The sequence below is a fragment of the Engystomops pustulosus genome, chromosome 3, assembly GCF_040894005.1.
Source record: "Engystomops pustulosus chromosome 3, aEngPut4.maternal, whole genome shotgun sequence".
Taxonomy (NCBI): Eukaryota; Metazoa; Chordata; class Amphibia; order Anura; family Leptodactylidae; genus Engystomops; species Engystomops pustulosus.
The window spans coordinates 44,890,067-44,911,954 of record NC_092413.1 but is presented as its reverse complement, the minus strand read 5'-3'; the positions used below and the strand labels follow the sequence as shown (position 1 = coordinate 44,911,954).

The 21,888-nt window shown below is 41.4% G+C and overlaps 1 protein-coding gene across 3 annotated transcripts in view; it reads left to right on the top strand.

The window, feature by feature from the left end:
- Positions 1–13,192, top strand: part of RIN2 (Ras and Rab interactor 2) — a 133,276-nt gene extending 120,084 nt beyond the window's left edge. For all 3 annotated transcript variants that reach the window (XM_072140633.1, XM_072140632.1, XM_072140634.1), the window contains 4 exons: positions 2,748–3,053; positions 4,891–5,022; positions 6,486–6,649; positions 6,938–13,192. In XM_072140633.1, the coding sequence (XP_071996734.1) occupies positions 2,748–3,053; positions 4,891–5,022; positions 6,486–6,649; positions 6,938–7,276 (941 nt within the window). In that variant the 3' untranslated portion in view covers positions 7,277–13,192. The remainder of the gene's footprint in view (positions 1–2,747; positions 3,054–4,890; positions 5,023–6,485; positions 6,650–6,937) is intronic.
- Positions 13,193–21,888: the final 8,696 nt, after the last annotated feature.

The window sequence follows — 21,888 nt, the reverse complement described above, 5'->3', positions numbered from 1 at the left end:
ACCTACTGTAGGAAAGTTGTGTAGGTACAGACTAAAGGTATGGATATAAACAGAGAGAGGAATAGAATGAGGTCATATATAGAAAGAAATGTACATATAAATTACAAAACTGCCAACAAATATGAAATTTTTGGTAATGATTTACTACCAATATTTCAGAATGTCAAATATTAAAATAGTGAAACAGAATAAACAGATGGATGAAGATTTAAGGATTCTCTGTATGTGGAGCATTACATAACTGGGATTTAGGAGATGGTGCCACTATTTCCAGTATAGATGGCATCTAAACATTGGGCCATTAGCGAGTTAAAATGTATAATTCAGCAGAAAGATCCATTACATGTCAAGCAAGATTGTGTGAATTGGACACGCATTTCATCCGCTGACTGATTATTCCAGCAAAGTGATTGGACGCGGTCATTTATCCGCGGCAGTTCTGTGGAAATCAGCAATGTCCGCATTGTAATGACGGGTTTATTCATAGCTGACAAGGACACGCTCCACCAGGAATGCAGAACATTGGAGGTTTCATAGTTACTATCATACAGCTTATCTTACTGACACAAACCAGTGCTTGCTAGTAGTTCCTACAGAGGGTCAAGTCAGTGTGAGCGTGCTGAGGATAGATGACCGCTTCATGGAGGGGATTGCCTTTGTTCTATAGATTTCCTCTTTTTCTGAATGAACATCACCAAAGACATATGATGATGATTCTGTCAAGTAGAAGAAATCACTTTACAGGGTTTTTATTATATAAATGTATTTATGTAATAGACAGGATTTCAGAAATTTGGTGGCTATTTTGGTTTGGCAATGACAAGGTAAACCAGACTGTCTAAGTTTAAAAGAAACTTGTATTTTTGAGATGGTGGGATTTATATCTTCAGGAAAGCAAAATGGTTGGGTCCATAAAGCACCAATAAAGCCATTAAATATGTTTCCCCTGTCTGTATGCATTGTAAGAGTATATGGGGTATATATAGGAGCCAGAGTGGACATTTGCCAGCAACTGTGGTGAGACAACCCCTTTAAAGGGGTTATGCGGGTTTAAAAAATGTCTTATGGCCGGGCTGGGGAGGGCTATTTAAACACAATAAACATCTACTTACCTCCTCCGGTGCTGCCGATGTCCCGCGCCGCGGCCGGTCTTCTCTGTGCGCCGGTTTCATTACAAGTGCGCACAGGGAGCTTCCGGCCGGCCGGAAGCTCCCATGCGCACCATCTCCCAGCGCTTACAACGCTGAGAGATAGGGACGCATGGGAGGAGCCGTCCACATCGCGGACCGGAAGCTCCCTGCGCGCGGCTTACGTGCCCCTGTAAACAAACAGGGGCACGGATCGAAGGGACCGCGGCGCGGGACATCAGCGGCGCCGGACGAGGTAAGTACGTGTTTATTATGTTTAACTAGCCCTCCCCAGCCCGGCCATAAGACATTTTTTAAACCTGGATAACCCCTTTAAGGTGGTTGTCCTAAGTCCTGTTGTGGCTAGGGGTTCTGATAGTTAGGTTTATGGCTGAGCATGCCTCCCGTCATCAGAAATTGTTATCTCTATACAAAGTGAATGACGGAGATAGCCATACAATGCACTCTTCAATTTCCATGCTCCCATACAATGATTGCAGGACACATGCTAAAAGTAGCACTCCATTCTTTAGTGAGTACAGTTTTCATTAGTAGTGGGGTCCGTTCTCATGAGCAATGAGGGCCCAAGCAGTCGTACTCTCACAATTCAGATTGTTATCCCCTAACAATTGAAATTAGTACGACCTCTTTAAATGAAGTTGCACTCTCAGCTGTTCCTAAATGTGTCCATAAGCAAGAAATAAATCCATGTTCTCCCATTCCTTCCCTTGTATAGTACGGCATCTGTGTCCAATCAGCAGGACTTTGAATGTAGTGGTGGCTTATAATTGAAGATTTCACAAAGGATTGGTACTAGATCACTATAGAGATGTTTGCACAGTCATTGTATCTGTAGATAAAGCATTTAAAGGGGATCTCCACTGTCTCATGTCCTGGCGCCTGTCCATAAGTAAAAGTAATGCACAAGAACAGCATGTCGATATTACTGTCGATTTTTCCAGGAATGGCAGCAGATATGTCAGCAGTCCAAGCATTCCTCCTGAAGTGTGTTATTATTGGAAGCCTGCCACGGTGTTATGTGATGCATGGGATGGTCACAGGATATAACTATTTTAGACATTGTGGCTTACATTTATCAAAACGAGTGCAGTCTGTAATATGTGCAGTTTGCCTGTAGAGTGTGCAGGGGGCGCCAGATTCATCAAAACTGGCGGAGGGTCTTCATTAATCTGGCCCCCGGCACTGCTCTGGAAGTCTGCACCATTTCTGACACTCCATAATATTGAATGGAGCCACAAGACGCTGGTGGCTCCTATTCTTGTGACTATTAGGGGGTCCCAGTAGTTCGGCCCTCAAGTTAACTTGAAAACTTGGAACAAACCCCTTTAAGTCATGTCCCATTTGAGAAAAACTAGTTTTAAAACTAGATTCAGAATTTTACACAATGTGGACCCCAAATATGCCAAATGAAGCAAAAGAAAATGGCAGATGGTGAGCTATTTTGGAGGATGTCACATTTTTGGCATACAATAGGGGCAAAGTAATAAAAAGGTACTAAAGTATGAATGACATTAAAAAAATAAGAAGAATGTTCCTATGACTATAGCTCTTGCTTCTATTTCTGTTTTCTTCATCCTCCTTATTTAATGATGTTTTCAGATGCCATCCTGGAGAAGGCCATGCACAAATGCATCTTAAAGCCCCTTAAAGGCTACATAGAAAACATGCTAAAGAACTTCCGCACAACAGATGGATCCTGGAGCCAACTGAGGGAAAACCTATTGCTAGTAAAAAAGAGGACTCCTCAGGAACTTGGGGTTCTGACCCCAACGCCAGAAGCAGTAGATGTGGAAAAGATCAGAGTCAAGTTGTTCACCATGCAGAAGATGTATTCTCCGGAGAAGAAAGTGATGCTGTTACTGAGAATCTGCAAGCTCATTTATACGTGTATGGAGAATAACTCAGGTACCGATCTTATATCCTTCAGGCACAGGAAGGAAATTCCATGGAACAAGATCTCCCTCTTTATTAGGTGTCGCTTCCCTTAATTCCGGCTCTGTTTAGTTTATGTCTATAATTTACATACAGCCAATATATTATGTACATTGTACAGAAAAGGCCATTAATAGGCTCATAACATACGGCTGCTATACTATGATCTGTACACTGTGCATCATAGATCATCAATAGGCTCATCACATACAACCAATATACTGGATTCTGTAAACTTTACAGCATAGTCCATCAATAGTCTCATCACATACAACCAATAGACTGGATTCTGTAAACTTTACAGCATAGTCCATCAATAGGCTCAATACATATGGCCAATATACTGGATTCTGTACACTTTACAGCATAATCCATCAATAGGCTCATCACATACAACCAATATACTGGATTCTGTAAACTTTACATCATAGTCCATCAATAGTCTCATCACATACAACCAATATACTGGATTCTGTAAACTTTACAGCATAGTCCATCAATAGGCTCAATACATATGGTCAATATACTGGATTCTGTACACTTTACAGCATAGTCTATCAATAGGCTCAATACATATGGCCAATATACTGGATTCTGTAAACTTTACAGCATAGTCCATCAAAAGCCTCAATACATATGACCAATATACTGGATTCTGTAAACTTTACAGCATAGTCCATCAATAGGCTCAATACATATGGCCAATATACTGGATTCTGTAAACTTTACAGTATAGTCCATCAATAGGCTCAATACATATGGCCAATATACTGGATTCTGTACACTTTACGGCATAGTCTATCAATAGGCTCAATACATATGGCCAATATACTGGATTCTGTACACTTTACAGCATAGTCTATCAATAGGCTCAATACATATGGCCAATATACTGGATTGTGTACAGCATAGGCACTTTTCTCACAATAACTTCGGATCATGTGATATTTTTTTTTCACTTATATTTAAAGCTCAAGTTTCCAGAACATATTTTTGTCACATTTTAGTAGCTACAAACAACACTGGTGCCTAGGACAGCCCGTGTGCAACAAGAGACACCTACGGCACCATAAAGAGTTCCTATGGATTCACACTATGGAGCCTCAAGGTGCCAATTTGCTACAGAGATACCAGTCATAAGTGGGTACAGTGCGGCCCAATCCTATACTATGGATTCTGTGCCATAAAGGAAGCCATACTCGGCTGCCTAACTAAGGCCCAATTTATGGCCATCCACCTAGTAAATTGTCATTTGGGGAGGTTTATCAGAAATGTCTGAGGTAAAACTGTTCCAGTTGCACATGGAAACCAATCAGAGCGCAGCTGTAGTTTTATAAACAGCTGTGGGACATTGGAAGCTGAGCTCTGATTGGTTGCCATGGGCAACTAGAACAATTCTGCTCTCAGACTCTTCTGATAAATCTCCCCAATTGGGTGTATTTTAGCTTAGTTTACTAGAAAAGTTCATATTAATTTATAGAGATGTCCATAATGATAACATTTAGGGAACAATTTTAGATTTATTATATTGGTGAAGTTATAACATTCAGCATTCCCATTTATCATTCGTGATAAATCCGTGAGAACTCTAAGTTTTCTCAGGCACAGTGCCTGACATTGAGTAGTGGTGGTGCCTGGTATTGCAGTGGGATGACATGACTATGTATGTGTATGATACAGGGTTGTGAGGATCAGCTGAAGTGTATGGGAACATTTAGTCTTTACTTTACTCAGATTTATTATTTTATTCTATATTTTGGTGCCATTTTTCTCACATCTATAGTAATCATGATTTTCTTGTCTCAACCAGGGAGGATGTATGGCGCTGACGACTTTTTGCCAGTACTAACTTACGTCATTGCTCAGTGCGACATGCTGGAAATTGACACTGAAATCGAATATATGATGGAATTGCTGGACCCATCACTACTACATGGAGAAGGTAATATACAGCTTATATATATACTGTATACATAAATATATACTGTCAGCTGAGTGTTTTTCATGAATAATGTGCACTTGATATGTAAATGGTGTGGATACTGGTGAAAGTGGTGTAGTAATAATGATAGTAATAGCACATAATAGTAACATTGGTCGTTTCCCGTAGATGAAGAATATGCTGCACGTGTTATTTCACTGTGTAATGTTGTTTTTTCTACTGCATGGTTTTTCCATTTCAGAATTCCTATGTTATTATGGTCAAGTTAAACTAAATTGTTCCATCCTGCTGAGTGAGTTGTACGTCTCAGATAACCCCGGGAGCCCTCTCCTGCTTCCTGCACTTATCTCCCCAAAGACTACAAATAGAAATAGTTTCTGTGACGTAGAGAAATAGTACAGGTCTGGCATCCAGAGATAAAGTAACATCAGACAGATGTATATAAAATATATAGGGCACTGAATAAACCTTCTTCCTGGCAAATTAACAAATACTGCTGTGGGAACCCAAAAGACCAGAGAGGTCCATTATGTGCTGTATAGTGCTCATCATATCCGAAACTATTTATTTTAATAGTTATTATTTTCATTCTTCTGCTTTTATGACAGAACAGAAAAAATTGACAGAAGTAAGAGCAGCCCTGTGATTTTTCTTCATTTAACTTACTCTGTCCTGCAAGGTCTCTTTAAGAGTCCACAACCTTCCCAGAGTGTTATAATCTGCTGGCAGCATTTTGTAGAGAAGTGCACTGTGATTTCCAACACTACTTTATTATTATTTCTCTCCATTATGCCATTTCCAAGATATTCCCAGTGCAATCCATATGCTAATGAGGCAGTTAGTGTGACTGGGTTTCCCAGAAGCACTGCTATTCCTGTCTAAATCACTTATTCCTTTATCGCCTCATGATTCCCAGAAGACAAATCTCTGACTTATCTTATGGAAAGGGTATTTGTCCAGGCAGGAATAGTGGTGCTCCAGGTGCTGAAGACTAGAGATGAACAAAGTGATGTTTCGTGTTTCCGGTTCGGTCACCCAACCCTGAAATAATTCCAGATTGGTGGCTGAACCAATCTGGCAAATTGAGGTTCATTGCTACAAGCCATAGCAATGATTGACCAGAGGACTCTTGATGTCGAACGTGGACATCAATCCGGCTTATCTCTACTGAGGACATGACCTTGGTGCACCAACTGCTTCATTAGCATAAGGATTAAAATGGGAACAACATAATGCGGAAGATTTATTATACGTTTCGGAGGTAACTGTTCTAGTTGCCCAAGGAAACCAATCAAAGCTCAGCTTCAATTTTATAAACAGCTGTGGGGAAATGAAAGCGACTTCTGATAAATCTACCCCAATGTGTTAAACATAATGTTTAAGTATGGTTGCTCAGATACAAGTACGCTGTTCTGCTAGTGTGAATTTAAGGTGTTAAAATAGCTCCTGTGATTTACTTCTAGGAGGCTACTACTTGACAAGCGCCTATGGAGCCCTATCCTTGATAAAGAATTTCCAGGAGGAGCAGGCAGCGCGATTACTAAATTCAGAGACCAGAGATACATTAAAACAATGGCACAAGAGGAGGACTACAAATAGGACCATTCCGTCCATTGATGACTTTCAGGTACCCCACATATTATAATTGGAGGGTCGTAACCCTAAAATTGAGCCAAGTTCAGGAGGGAAAACAGATGCTCTATGGTTGGGCCGGTAACGTGGCTGATACACCAAAAATCTTTACCGACCCAATACAGCCATATCAACCTACCCTTACTTACAGATTTCCTAAATGAGCCAAATTTAAGTCAACCAATGTGATGTTATACCATCACATGGATAACCCAAATCATTTATCCTTTATTACAATACCAATCATTGACATTGTCCATGCCATTGTTTTATTTTTTTACAGAACTACCTGAGGGTGGCCCTGCAGGAGGTGGACAGTGGGTGTACGGGCAAGACTCTTATAGTTAAACCCTACACTACTACAGATGATGTTTGCCAGATGTGTGCACAGAGATTTAACGTAAAGGATCCCGAAAATTACGGCCTCTTCCTTTATATTGACGACACCTGGCAGCAGCTAAGTGAAGACACCTACCCACAAAAGATCAAAGCCGAGCTTCACAGCCGACCAAACCTCCAAGTCTTTCATTTTGTCTATAAGCGCATCAATAATGACCCTCAGGGGATCATCAGTTATGACAGTAACGATGACAATAACAATGAAGATGATGCAGATTTTTAGGAGCTGGATTTTAGTTCCACAATGGCTAGTTTTGCACTCAGAAAGTCTGGGAGGCCCCCAGAGATGGAATCTTCCTCTATCGGGCATTGTGTGCTACTGAACACTTACACGGTGGATAATAGTAGCCAATTTGTGCTCAAGTGAAGATCTACATGGAAACAGCTTTCCACTATTCAGATGTTCTGGATCATGCGTGCCAATGGTGTCTTTGATGAAAGTTTGGAGCAGTGGACATTTGTACTGATAGGCTAGTAGTGATTGTTTAGGCAAGAAGATGTAGCCATTGTCTCCATGGACAGTACTGAAAGACAGAAGTATTGTGCCTATGGATTTTCTTTTTTTTATTAAACGGGTTTTTTTGTTTTTTTTTTTAATTGTGAATAGAGAGGGTGGTCTTGTTCATGAAAATAGGCACTGATATTATGGTTTGTCCATCGAATACACACAACTCCTCTCATACATGTAAATGCCCTGAGGAACAAGGACCTGCCCACGTCTGTACTGTTATTTTGTAATATACTTTAGTGATGGAGTCTTTTCTATGATGTATATTTTATGTATTTTTTTAAGACATTGACTCCTTGTTTTATATGTGTGTTATTTTAACTTCTATTTCCAATTGAAGGCATCAATAAGAACCAATATGTTTGATCATGTGCATCACTGGTGATGTCATGAGACAGTATGAGCGCTGTACACCCTTCTGCCTATTAGATTTGGAGAATGAGTTGAACGGAGCATGCTCGACCAGTTCCACCCAATCTTTGACTCATTGTGGTCGTATAGTGAGGAGGAATCTGGGGCATGGAAGTTCCATTCCAGTTCCCAATTGTTTATATAGACTTCCATTTTCATGTATGCCCCTCAGTTGGTGACCACCATTACTTGGCCACCATTACTTTCCCTTTCAGCGCAGTTTGAGAAAGCAGTTGGTAAAAAGCTCCTCTCCGTCCGCTTTAGTATCACAAAGCACTTCCCAGAAAAGGATATCCTTCACCACTATTAATGTATATGAAAACAGGGGGGTATGGGAAAATTGTGATCAGTACTGTAATGTGTACGTTTCTTGGGATTTCACATTGGGTAATGCATAGTATTTTATTGCACCATTCTCCCCAGTCAATGGTTTTCTTACCACATCTTGACTGCCTCTATCAGCCCACAGGCTATAAATGGAACAGCAATCAGGGACCACAACTCCCATCATCCAGTAAGGAGTAGTGCTTATGGTCATTTAACCCATGTTCTTGTGGATTTATTGTTCAGGAAACATCTTCCCTCAAAATTGATCTAACAAATTTGTGCATGGAAACCACTTTTATATAATTCACAGATTTGAGTGACATTGGTATCTGTATCCAGAATCCCTTCCCGTATTACCCAGACTAGTAATAGGGATATGATCTGAATTTCTGTTTCATTGCCAAAATCACTGGTTATTTTATGACGTCAGTATTGTATGAATTGTAACCTTGGACTTAAAGGAAGTCTAAAATCTGTTTTCACCCAAAGCTCCAGACAGAGTTAGGTATTGGCGCTGGAGGTTGTGTGTCTTTTAGTAGGATTGTGTAAAATGCATTTATATTCCAGGAGTGTAGCTTCTACATGTACACTGGGGGCATGTCCTTCCACCACTCAGCTTTATGCATTGAGCTGCTACAAAGCCCCTGCTCTGAGTAATAGCTGTAGCAAGTTTCTGTTGAATACTACAGCATTCACTCAGAGCAGAGGGTAGTGGCTTTAGTTCAATGCACAGCAGTGTGAAAAAACTTCTAGTGAACTTGGAGAAACTACAATTCTGGAAGATACATCAATTAATTTTTAAGCTTGAAGCTAAGGACATACTCAAAGATAGAGTTGAACATGACTGTTTTCTTATACTGTCTGCAATTTTTCTTGGTAAAAATTCCTTATAAATTCCCTTCAATAAAAGGGTCAGTTCATGACATGTGAAATGTCTTTCAATCCCCTTGTCATGCTCTTCCCTTGGCATAACAGTATATATATGTGTGCATATGTATATATAACCTGTAGTGCCCTATGAAGACACTTACACTGTAATACTGTGCAACAATCCAAGGTATTGTCCAAGATCTCTTCAATGTGCATTCATCTGATGTTGAGTATGTAGTAGACTGTACACTACTTAAGTGCATATAATATTGCTGGAAGTATCTCATTGTCACCAGCATTTGTTTGACTACACTGTTGGATGCAGTGCATCACAGTAGGAATACAATGTTATTATGGTAAAGGAAAAAAAAATCCTAATAGTTTTTCATTCTAGATATATTTCTTAGAGAGTCGTAAGACAGTTTCGGGAAAACTGTTTATTTTACATATAACTCATAAAAGTGCATGAGTAGTTAACATTTAATATATAAGAACATGTTATCTCTTGCTGGCTCTAGAGCATCACATCTATATGTTGTAATGGGTATATAACAATTGTTGTCATAGGCAGTGTTTGCTATATTCGGTGTTTTTGAAGGGTTTTATGTACGTGTGTTTTATATCTTTCCTGTGTTTTGGCTGCCAGAAGGATTCTGTTACATACGGCAGGAAAGATATCGCTGAGGGATTACTCGAAAGTGAAATACAATGACTGCAAAATGAAGTAATAGTTGTATATGAGCTGACGCTTAGTCAGGAGGCATTACTCCCATAGCCCTTTCTGAAGAAGACTTAACTTACTAAACTTCTACATCTGAATGTAATATTTCTGCAGAGCGGGGGGTGTTGAATACATAAAAGCTGACAATCTGGTTGTTAGACAGTTAATCATCTCAGCTGGGCGGGTAGTATAGCTGCCGGACCAGTTATAGCTTACTTTGTCCTTGTACCTTCTCACGATAAGCTATCATCCTTTACACCTGAATGGATGGCAGGGGGCATGTTCGACCAGCTGCTGCACGCATTAGTAAGACCCCCCCCCCCCCCATTTTCCTAATTGCTGGAGGGTCCTGTTCTCATAATCAGTGGGGGTCTCAGCTGTCGGCCCTTTCCCGTTAGGGAGTTATCCGCTACTGTGGATTGGGGATAACTTCTCAACTAGAGTTGGCCACTTTACCTCATGTTTTCTGTAATATGTGTATAAATGGGGGGAGGGCAGAATATTAAGTCATTTACCAATATACATCTATTAAAAGTTTTGCACTACTCTTTTGATATATAAGGGCAGTTAGCGATGATAACATGACCCTCCATCTGCCTCCATTTTATGGACAGGAATGTCTGACTGATGAAGGACAGGAGGCAAAAAAAAGTAGGGATTCCATCGTCCAGGCTTGTTATTCTGTGTTAAAATTACACCTTTACTGAAAACAACTTAAAAACATGAATAAAATCATAAAAGACAGGAGGCTTCACCTTACTTATTAAAAGAGTAGTACAAAACGTTTCATCGATGTACCATATATACTCGAGTATAAGCCTAGTTTTTTAGCACAAAAAAAATGTGCTGAAAACCCAAACTCGGCTTATACTTGAGTAAAAAAAATATAGGTTGTACCAGGTTTTTGTGGTAAAATTGGGGGCTCGGCTTATACTTGAGTATATACGGTATATTGGTAAATTACCTAATATCCTGTCCCCCATACTAACACACAAATCATGAGGTAAAGTGGCCAACCCCTTTAAGGAATACCAACAGGTCACTAGACCACCAGCATTCCCTTATAGAACTGTCTTATAGCCCTCAAAACCTGCAGGGAAAATCTACATAACTTGGTGCAAATTTCAGTGCAGAATTTTACTTTTTTTTCATCTGCTTATTTGAGTTCAGTGATAGAAATCCAAATGAAATCCACATAACAAAACTGACATGAGGCATATAGAAAAATCTGCTCCGTATGCCAACAATTACCACACAGGAAAAAAACCTGAACCTTGTATATCATGTATATATGAATCAGATTTTCCATTAATGCATTAAATATCCCTGTAGGAAGACTATAGGATCTGAGGTAACTTATAAAAACAAAGCCATAACTTTTACTGAAAGACATGTGTGAAGCCAGAGCGCTGTATCCCAGCTTCACTGCACATGTGCTCCACAGGAGCAGCAAAGACCATCTTCTGATAAGTTGTATTTTTTTTTGGTTTGTTTTTTTAAATTCCCCCCCCCCCCAGGACGTTCCATAAGGACATCTAGGTGGTTTAGCATTCCAAGGCATTAAATGTGTCCATAAGGATTACATACGATATATCAGGTGGAGAGATGCTTTTCATGTCTACACCGTTAGGGTATAGTCCAGTACATACTAAAGTACAGAACACAGAGAAAATGGAGTCTGTGCACATATAACTTTATTACTATAACAACACCAGTATAGTCCAGTATGGACACCGTTAGAATTGGATTTCCCCACTTTCCATTGTTACCCTAAGGCCATCTGCACACATTAGGTATTATATGTATGTATCATATTCATATCCCATACACACATTGTGGAAAAAATGTCACTTACCGCTGTGTTTATGGTGTTTACGTGAAACTGCGAATGGCTTATTAAATCAGTGATTGTTTTCATCACTCCCAATGGGGTAATAAAAGTTTTACTGTGGTTTTGTATGAAAATCATCAGGCAGCAAAACCAGGGAAAGATATCTGGAAGTATATATTTCTAGGTCCATGTATGACTACTGTACCCACCCCGACTAAAATGCCCCTTCCCCACCAGTCATATGTACTGTATGTGACCTAAGGGGACTACCAGACAGACAGGAGGATAAAACCGTATTTTGGTAATTGAATGTAAGATATTTTTAACTAGCTCTAAGAAAATATCCTGACAAAAGTTGAGTTTTTAAGATCTTTGCTTTCTGTCAGTGAATGGAGAATGCAGAAAACATTTCCTGAATGGGTTCTGCTCATAAAAGTGCACCGCCGGGTGTTTGTATTCACTGACCGCAAGCAGAGATCTTGCCCACAGCACAAAGTATTTTAGAAAGATTTTCATTTTCTGTTGAGTAATGTGTAGTTGCAGAAAGCTAACAAGTAAAAAGAGATGAAATATGATTAAAGAAATTAAATTCCCGGATAGGACTGCTTTAAAGGACATCTACCTCCAGGATGAAGGTACCAAGCACACTGACATACTGGTGTGTGCCCCCTCTGGCAGGATCTGCTCTTCTTTTATCATCTCATTCCCTGTTTTTTTACAAAAAAAGGCTTTTAAAATTATGCAAATGAGCCTAAGGCGCTCTCGGCTCCATAGGTGTTAATGAGGCCTGGAGCCCCTAAGGCTCATTTGCATAATTTTAAAAGCCTTTTTTTTTCATTAAAAACCAGGGCATTAAAAGATAAAAGAAGAACATATACTGCCAGAGGGGGCACATACCAGTATGTCAGTGTGCTTGGTTTACAATCCTTCATCTTGGTGGTAGATTTCCTTTAATTCCCCCAACCAAAGTCATGTATAGCCAGCAATGACAAGGTCTTTGTACGTGCTCGACAGATGTCCTCCAATATGATAGGGTAGAGGCGAGGCAATAGAACGTAGTGAACGGCATTGATTGATATAATATTGTGTAACAGTACTGTACTAGTCTGCTGGCCCAGACAATGGTGGAGTTATAGAGAGAAATCTTGAAACGGGTTTGCAGGTCCATACCCCTGTAATTCTGTTAGATTGTACAAGATACTTGTATGACTTCATGAAAGTGAACACTAATTATTTAAAGTTATTTCATTTTATGTAGGTTGCTTTTAAAATAAATGAAAAAGTTTAAAAAAAAGTTTTTTTAAGGAACAAAAAAATGTATTAAAAACAAAATTGTGTTGTTTTTTTTTTAAGTTGAAACGAGGCCATTGTGCTCTTGTAAGGTCAGCTTAGTACAATAGACAAGTCTCTGGATTTCTTTGTATTGTGAATTGTATTATGTATTTTGCACATAATAAATGGTTATGTGTTATGTTTGTGTGACTGTTTTATTAACAGCGAAGAGGCCTGAAACCAGCTGACTATTACCATAGTCGCTCAGTAATTGGTAACATCATATTATATAGTTATACATATATAGAGGCAGTAAACTCACTGGGGCTTATTTACTAAGGGTCTGCGGCTGGACTTGCGGTTGGATTTTCCGCCATTTTCGGGTTTTGCATGGCTGTGACAGGTATTTAACAGGGGATTGTGTCGCACGTGATCGAAATTTGGCGCTACTGCACAGCTTTCAAGCGACAGAAATCGGAGGGCGTGCCATCGGAAGATCCAACTGAATCGGACTGAGCACAGGATTTAACTTTCAAGTTGTGTCGCAAGATCAAGCACTTACATGCACCAGGAAGAAGAAGGTGAACTCCATCGGACCTGAGCGGGGTAGCGACACATGCAGGATATCGGGTGCACGATCTTAGTGAATCGCCGCACAGTGCATGACCGTTGTGAACTCCTCACGAGTTAATGTGCCCCAATATATTCTGCAATACAGTTGATAAGCAATTAAAGCTCCGAGGGGGTCTGAAATTAAGTAAAAAAAAAATCTAAAAATAAAAATGAATAGTAGTAAAAATTCCCCAAAACCCATAGATAAATAAACAAAAATGTATCCAGATAAATAAACATAAAAATGTCATTTTGCCTCCCATAAAAAATTGCTAAAAAGTGATCATTAGGTGGTACAGTTGTTCAAATTGTGTTAACAAAATTATCATCTAGTCATGTAAAAAATAACACCTTATCCAGCCACGTATACCACACTATGAAAAGGTTATGGGTGTCCAAATATGGTAACACAAGACTTTTCAAAAAAGTGACATGAGGGTGTGTGTCAGGAAATGTGGCTCTTTTATGCCCTGTATGCCAGACAATTGGCACATGACAGATGCCCCCCTTTGATTCCATGTGTCACTTTACAGATTTGTTCCTGTAGCCTCCACTGTTTCCAAGCAATCAGTGGCATTGGTTTTGGTACCAATATGCTAATTAGTCTTTCCCCTGTCAGGTAAGATGTCTAGTGCATCCTGGCCATCCTGGAACCGCCCTCAATAAGAAATCACATACGGAATATATGTAAAAGCATAACTTTATTCATGAATGCACAGTATCACACAGTAAATATTCACAAACTAATCCACAATTGATCACAAAGACATGTGGGGTGTATCTAAGAAAAAAAGGGGAGAAAATAAATGTCTGAAAAGAGATGTTAGCATCAGACATACACAGATGCCTAAAATTTCACACCCACACTAAGACCATCTGCACTCTCTCTAATACATACATTAAACAACATACATTACCTGGCATCAGAGGGTGTGTCCTGCTCGTCCGGCCCCTCCCATCTACTTAAGCCTCCTTACTGGTCACAGTTCATGTAATGTGACCAGAGTGACATCATCTCAGGTACTTTAACCTCTTCGTAATAGCAAACTGTATCCCATACATGTATCTGACCACATGAAGTCACAGCAGCCTCCATGAACGGAGGCTGCTGTGATTTCATGTGATCACAAACATGGTGTACAGTTTGCTATTGTTAGAAGGCTAAAGGTCCTGTGATGATGTAACTAAAGGCACCGTGTAAAAAAAATGGACACAATATTTCCCATCTGTACATAGAGCTTTATATGTCTGTAGTTGAATATTACCAGTCGGTCCCTAAGTACAAGGCTGTCAGTCATAATAATGGGGCGTGGTTCACTGCCAGCCTGAGAGAGGAGAAGAATCACAAACAACAGGCATAAGTCACAAAATCTAATTTGCATATCAGAAAAACATCTGTAATTAAGGTACAGTGCTCCACTGGCAGCTAATTTTAGGTGATATCGGGAGGACTTGTAACCCTTTATCGGCAAATATTGTTAGTCAGGGTGGTCAAAATCTGGTGACAGGTCCTCTCTAACTATACATAATAATAATTCCTTTATTTATATAGCGCCAACAGATTCAGCAGCGCTGCACAGAGCTTCACAAATCAGTCCATGTCCCCATGGGGCTCACAACCTAATCAACCTACCAGTATGTTGGGGTTTTTTTGGAGTGTGGGAGGAAACCCACGCAAACTCTTTGCAGATGTTGACCTGGATGGGACCTCAACCCAGGACCCCAGCGCTGCAAGGCTGTAGTGATAATCACTGGGGGATTTATCAGAGTTTTCTGGCGTACAAGCCTTGAAATTGTAGTAATTCCTGAAGTACAACCAGGAATTGTGACTATTCCCCATTACGCATGGAGGGGCGTGAAGTGTGATGCCCCTTGCCAAGAAGTGGGGGAGCTATAGCCAGGAACTGGCACATCTTATGGCACTATGCTAGGCAGGACGCTGCACGCAGTATATATGAGGAGGCCTCAATGTCTATATATATCAGGAGGGTTTACTACAAGCGCTTGACGCAGCTTGTGATAGGGAGAGTTGATGGAAGAAGATCAATTCAAGGGCAAAAGAGCAGAGAAGGAAATGTTTCCTGAATACCTAAGGAGAACAACTACAGATGAATACAATAAAGTATCCCCACCAAGATGACGGAAACTTTTCTTGAATGAGACATTGAATATCTCAGCTGATTGAATTCTGCAATAATACAAGCTGTTTACAGACACGACGGCTCTCCAAAATATTTGTTCCACAAATGTCGGCCTGTTAACAGCATGCTAATTCAGGTCAGATGTTGTTTCTCTAGTATCTGTGTGGCGACATACGCCAGGATTCTTGGAAATCTCCACTTTGGGTGAATGAATATTTTTTGCTATTATTGTTTATGTTGGCAAGTGTAATGCAGCAGTGGGAAAGCAATCCGATTGCATAATCTAGAAGTGGTAATTGAATTATATCCATTTTCCATTCTCCTGAAAGAACAAATTTTTGCTAAGCTCCAGGATAGTTCTAAGGAAAACACAGGCTGTACTGAGTAATGGTTTCATTGGACCGAAGACATTCATATCCTCAATTATCAGTAAATTATTGTATTGTATATTCCATGCAAGACTAGGTTTTATAGAGAATGAGGCCCGAGGCAAAATGGAAAGTAGGAGCCACCTGAATTTCATTTGGACAGTTTTTTTGTTAATATCATCACATGTATTACCAGAATATAGTGCCAATATAAGCTCACATGATACTTACATATTTCATACTAACATTTATCATACGCTAGCACTTATCATACCCCGCCGCTGCGTAGTTGCAGCGGGATACATGAAGGTGGCGGAGAGGGCTAAATAGTCGCAAGTGCTAGCAATAGGCTGGAACTGATGTGGAGCAGACGCCTTGATAACTATGCCCCATAGTGTACCACATAGTCCTACAATTTCCAATTCATTAACTAATACTGCAGTTCTAGTTTACATCTAGGGATCCCATATAAAGGGGTCACTAGGCAACTTTACAAAATTCTAACCCCTAAAACCATCCCTGGAAGGGGGTCAGGAAGCAGTTTTGACTAGAAAACAATGTAGACAGTGTTAGGTAGTAGTCGTGTAGACCACAACTTTGTGTGTGTGCAGGGCTGCCACTAGCAATTTCAGGACCTCTAACCAAAAAATTATGTGCCCCCTCCCTTACCCCATCAATTTCCCATTTTATGTGTGCGATGTGGTGTAAGTTTAAGATTATCACTGACACTGGACTTTGAAGAGATTGGGGGTCATTTACTAAGGGCCCGATTCGCGTTTTCCCGACGTGTTACCCGAATATTTCCGATTTGCGGCGATTTCCCCTGAATTGCCCTTGACTTTTGGATATGGGATGGACCCTCACTTCGTCATAACAGCTCAAAAGAAAAGGGGAACACTGTGTCGGGTATAAATAAACACAAAACACTTCATTGTATGGTGTCAAATAGGCCACAGCTTTATTTAAATCACAAGACTAAAACAGTTAAAGGAGGATGAATTGCTAGGAATGGGATTCACCTATACTGTGAGATCCCCAGCTGCCTGACATACAGCCCACCGGCCAGGCAGCAATAAAGGGGCGGCACGCTCTGGCTTGCCATTCTAGCAGAGCCAGTCCACTTTAAGGGCACCAATGACCCTTGTGAAGATCCTCACTCCTGTGCTTCACCACCGTGCCCGCCCCTGGATGACATTATCATTAAGACATCCTTCAGGCTGGCCACTTCCAAAGCTCAGCTTGTTCACCACCATGAGGTTTAACATCCTCTATGAGTTAAAATTAAGTCCACCTGCAACTTCCACCCAACTCCTCCACCGCCATTTTCAAAGCTGTGACAGACAGCAAAACCTGCTAATCTTTATTACTTAAAATTGACTCCTATTTTTTTTTTTTTTTATAAATATATGTTTCCATTTGTATGTTTCTTTTTTAAACTAAAGCCATGAACATATACATTATGAATTAATGTCCAGGCAACCATAAAAACTGGCTAACCTCCGACTCACAAAGAGTCATCCCACAGCACTCAGGAGAGGAAAAACCCCCTGTGGAGGAAACCTCTAGGGAACCCATGGCTGAAGGATCGCCCTTCCTCTGGGCTTAGAAGGATAAAACCAACTTTATCTCATCATTATGCAGTACAAAGCAATATTACATGGTACAAAATACACAATGTCACGATCCAGCAAATAATGTACAATAAAGTTTTCTTAATTACACATAAAGTAGGTAAACAGTTGTAGAGTAGTAATGGTACAGGGCGGGTGGGAGGGACATGTTTCTCCATGGTCTTCTGGTGAGAGAAAGAGGAAGAGAGACCCAGGACAGGAAGTGATATCTACTGCTGGGTCCCACCCCTCTCATAGTACCACCCTACCCTACACTCTGCCCTCTCAAAGCAGAACCCACCTATATTAAATGAATACAACTACATAAAAACTTCCAGCGTTCTAGGTCCCCCCATGCCAAAGTCATGTCCCCTTTTGCTTATGGCTCCGGGGGTTTCTGGGATTGTGGCGCATCGGCGCTGGCATTCACACGACGGAAATTGGGGGGCATGGCCAAACGAAAACCCGACGGATTCAGAAAAAACGCTGCATTTAAAACATAAAAAGTGTTGTGGACTACCTTCACTAGGAATAGGCTGGTGAACTTGAGTGCGTTCCGATGCTCTTTAGTGCAGCAGTGCCACCTGGTGGACGTCGGAGGAACTGCCTTAATGAATCCCGGCCAGACCCGAATCCACCGCAGAGAACGGGCCGCTGGATCGTGAATGGACCGGGTAAGTAAATCTGCCCCATTGTGTCCACCCTATTGGTCTAGAGTTTTTATAGGATCTGACATTTAGTGCATAAAAACAGTAATAACAAAACTTGATACATCGACAATATAATATTACTAAACGTATTAGCAAAATCAGTCTTTTTATGGAACCAAGCTTTATACATATAAACAGTATCAGAACCAACCACTCCAGGAAGAGAAAGCAGCATTCCAGAACGTTTAAAGTGATTTATTCACCTGTACAATATGCATCCTGTACCCCAGGTGAATAAATCACATTAAACGTTCTGGAGTGCTGCTTTCTCTTCCTGGAGAGAATTGTGCATTGAGTCATCCCCTTAAAGCTAGCACCGGAACCATACTTCTTGTGTGTACAGTACCAGAACCAAGATTACTACTTGGATATGTTACCAGAACCAAGATTACTGTCACGGGTGCGCCTGCGATCTCACTCCCTTTCCCCCCTCTTCCCTGCTGCAGCCTCACTCACCCGTCCGCTTTCCAGCAGTGGTCTCCTCCTAGGGCACGCGCGCCGGCATTCTTAGATCTAAAGGGCTAGTGCACCTATAATTGGTGCTGGCCGGCTACCCATTCTGTTAAATTCCCGGCCCCTTCCTGTTCCCCTGCCGGATCTTTGTGTTATATGCCTCTGAGAAAGCTGTTTCCTACTGCCTGTTCCTGACTTTGATCCTTTGCCACCTGCCCAGACCTTCCACAACATCCCCAACTCTGATCCCATGCTGCTTGTCCTGACCGACTGCCTGTCCCCAACTACAATGAAGCAATTCACAGTGCTCCCCAAAATTGTCAGATCACAGTGCTCCTCACAGTAGCCAGCTCACAGTGTCCCCCATGTTTATTGTCACCCTCACTCACCGAATAGTAACATTGCCCCCATTGTCTAAGGATAAAAAAAATTATAAATTCATACTTGCCTAACTCCAACTGGAGCCTTCTTCATCTTGGAAAGATGAATGAGCTGCGGTGCAAACAAAGTATGAGGATGTTATCATGTGCCCGCCAGCCCTTGATCAGGTGCCTTTGCAACCTGTGACCTACGTGCGACATCACTCATCACCTGCACAGCAATTCCTGCATCTATCAGGCCGCACAGAGGACGGCACCTCAGGTAGTAACGAGGTTCACAGCCAATGACACATAAATATTCTGCTCACCTGATGGCCACTTGTTTCAATGCATATAACCTTATTTAGGGTAATGGGATCACCAGCAGAGCCTCAAACCACACTTCTGTATATATGGAGGTGTTAAGCACGCTGCCAAAGTGGTGAATCCACACAAAAAATAGTCATAAAAGAAATAATAGTGCAAAGGAAATAACGCAGCATATATGGGACCTAAAACCATAAATTGCTAGTGAGTTATAAATTGATAAAAAGAAACTGACTATATATACAATATCAACTACCGTATCATACCGTACTGAACAAAATTCTTCTTCCCGTGGCTCCCAGGGTCTTTCTGGCAGTGAGAGCAGAGGCACCTCTATGTTCTCTAATCGCACGCATACTATGACATCATGCGGCAACAACACTGCCGCACAAAGCTTGTGTGCGGGCAGAGCACCTAGACATGCCTCTGCCCCCACTGCCAGAAAGGCCCTGGAAGCCACGAGGAGAAGAGGAGCTGTGTGCGGGGAGCACCGGAAGGCAAATACATAGTTTATTATTTGTGAGCCACTCTGCTGCTGGACATTTTACCCCTAGTGGGCTCTGCTGCTGGACAGTTTACCCCTAAAGGGGGCTCTGCTGCTGGACAGTTTACCCCTAAAGGGGGCTCTGCTACTGGACATTTTACCCCTAAAGGGGGCTCTGCTGCTGGACAGTTTACCCCTAAAGGGGGGCTCTGCTGCTGGATATTTTATCCCGAAAGTGGGGTACTGCTGCTGGACAGGTTACTCCTAATGGGGAACTCTTCTGCTGGACAGGGGGGAGTTCTGGGCATTTTATTAAATTGTAGTGCCTGCATTTCCCACCCTAGGCTCCCACCCCAAGTCAACAAGTTTTTCCAGTTTTTGTGGTAAAAGTACAGGCCTTAGCTTATGCTTGGTAAGCACAAAATTAATAAAAATTAGAGATAGAGGTCCCTGCATTTCCCACCGGAAGGCAGCTATGCTTCCAGCTATCCTTTTGTCTGAACTGTAGTAATTGTAAGTGTAGTAAGTAGATACTGAGCATTTGTGAAAACAAAATGTATACATCTGAATAGATTCTTTACACCATATAACCAAGGGCACACTTCAGGACTGTGGGAATGATTCTGATATAACCCAGCTTGATCCTCTTAATATCGAGAGAGAACCATCAATCAACCTTTCATCGACACTAAGCAACTCTGAAGAGGGTCCTCAGATGCTCCTATAGCTACTGTGCTGCTGCCTAACACATCCAGAATGGGACAAGAATAGTGGAGGATGCGACTCAGGCATGGCCGCCATCATGAAGGTAATCGTCAAACTACAATCCCGGACCCGGCCACTAGATGTTCCTGAGCTGCACTCCAACTCCTTGCCCTCAACAGCGTTTGGCGCTGTGTATGTCTAAGACTCTAAGATGCACACTGATTGCTGGATGCCAGCTACTGTTACTACTGCCTGCATCCTTTCAGCGACCCAGGCGCTGTCACCCCCATCGTTGCTTAGGTGATGGTGCCTGGGTCATAAAAAGGTGTGGATGGCGGTATAAGCTGGCACCCTGAAAAGAAGGATTAAGGAGAAGCCGGTTGCAGGGAGCGCAAGTAGGTCAGTATTCATTTTTTTTATTATGCTTTTTTGCTTTGCCGTGTTTACTTATCTACTGGGGGGCATGTGTAGGGGCATCCTATCTACTGTGGGGGGGGATGTGTGGGAGTGTCCTATCTACTTGGGAGGCATGTGTGACAGTGTCCTATCTACCGGGGGTGGGGGGGGGAGCATGTGTGGCTGTGTCCTATCTACTGGAGGGGCATGTGTGGCTGTGTCCTATCCCACTGGGGGAGCTTCAAAAGTTTTGTAGGAATTTCAATCCTCACCACTCCTTATGGTTCTTGATGGTGCCAAACTAGGATCCCAACCCCATATTTACATGAAGGTATAGAAGATGGCACTCAATCTAATCTTTTATTCTTATGACAATCCACTTCAATACATAAGGTTTCGGTCAGAATGACTTTCCTCAGATGCAGATTATTCTGAAAAGCCGGTATAAATGCGTGTGGTAGTTGGGGTATCTACCACTTTCGACTTGACTGGCTGTCAGCCGTATAATAGCCTGTATGTGATATACATAGTTTGTTACCTAGTTTCTCCTGAATGCAGTGATATCCCCACATGTGATCACAAACTGCTGTATGGGTACACAATGCGGATCGGAAGGAAAGAGCGTCTATTGGCGTATTTTGTTGGAACAGATTTCATGCGCTATGTCCCATTGGCTAAGCTCCTCATATAGAAGGGCAGTAAAAACCTCCAAAGAGTGGATATATTTTAA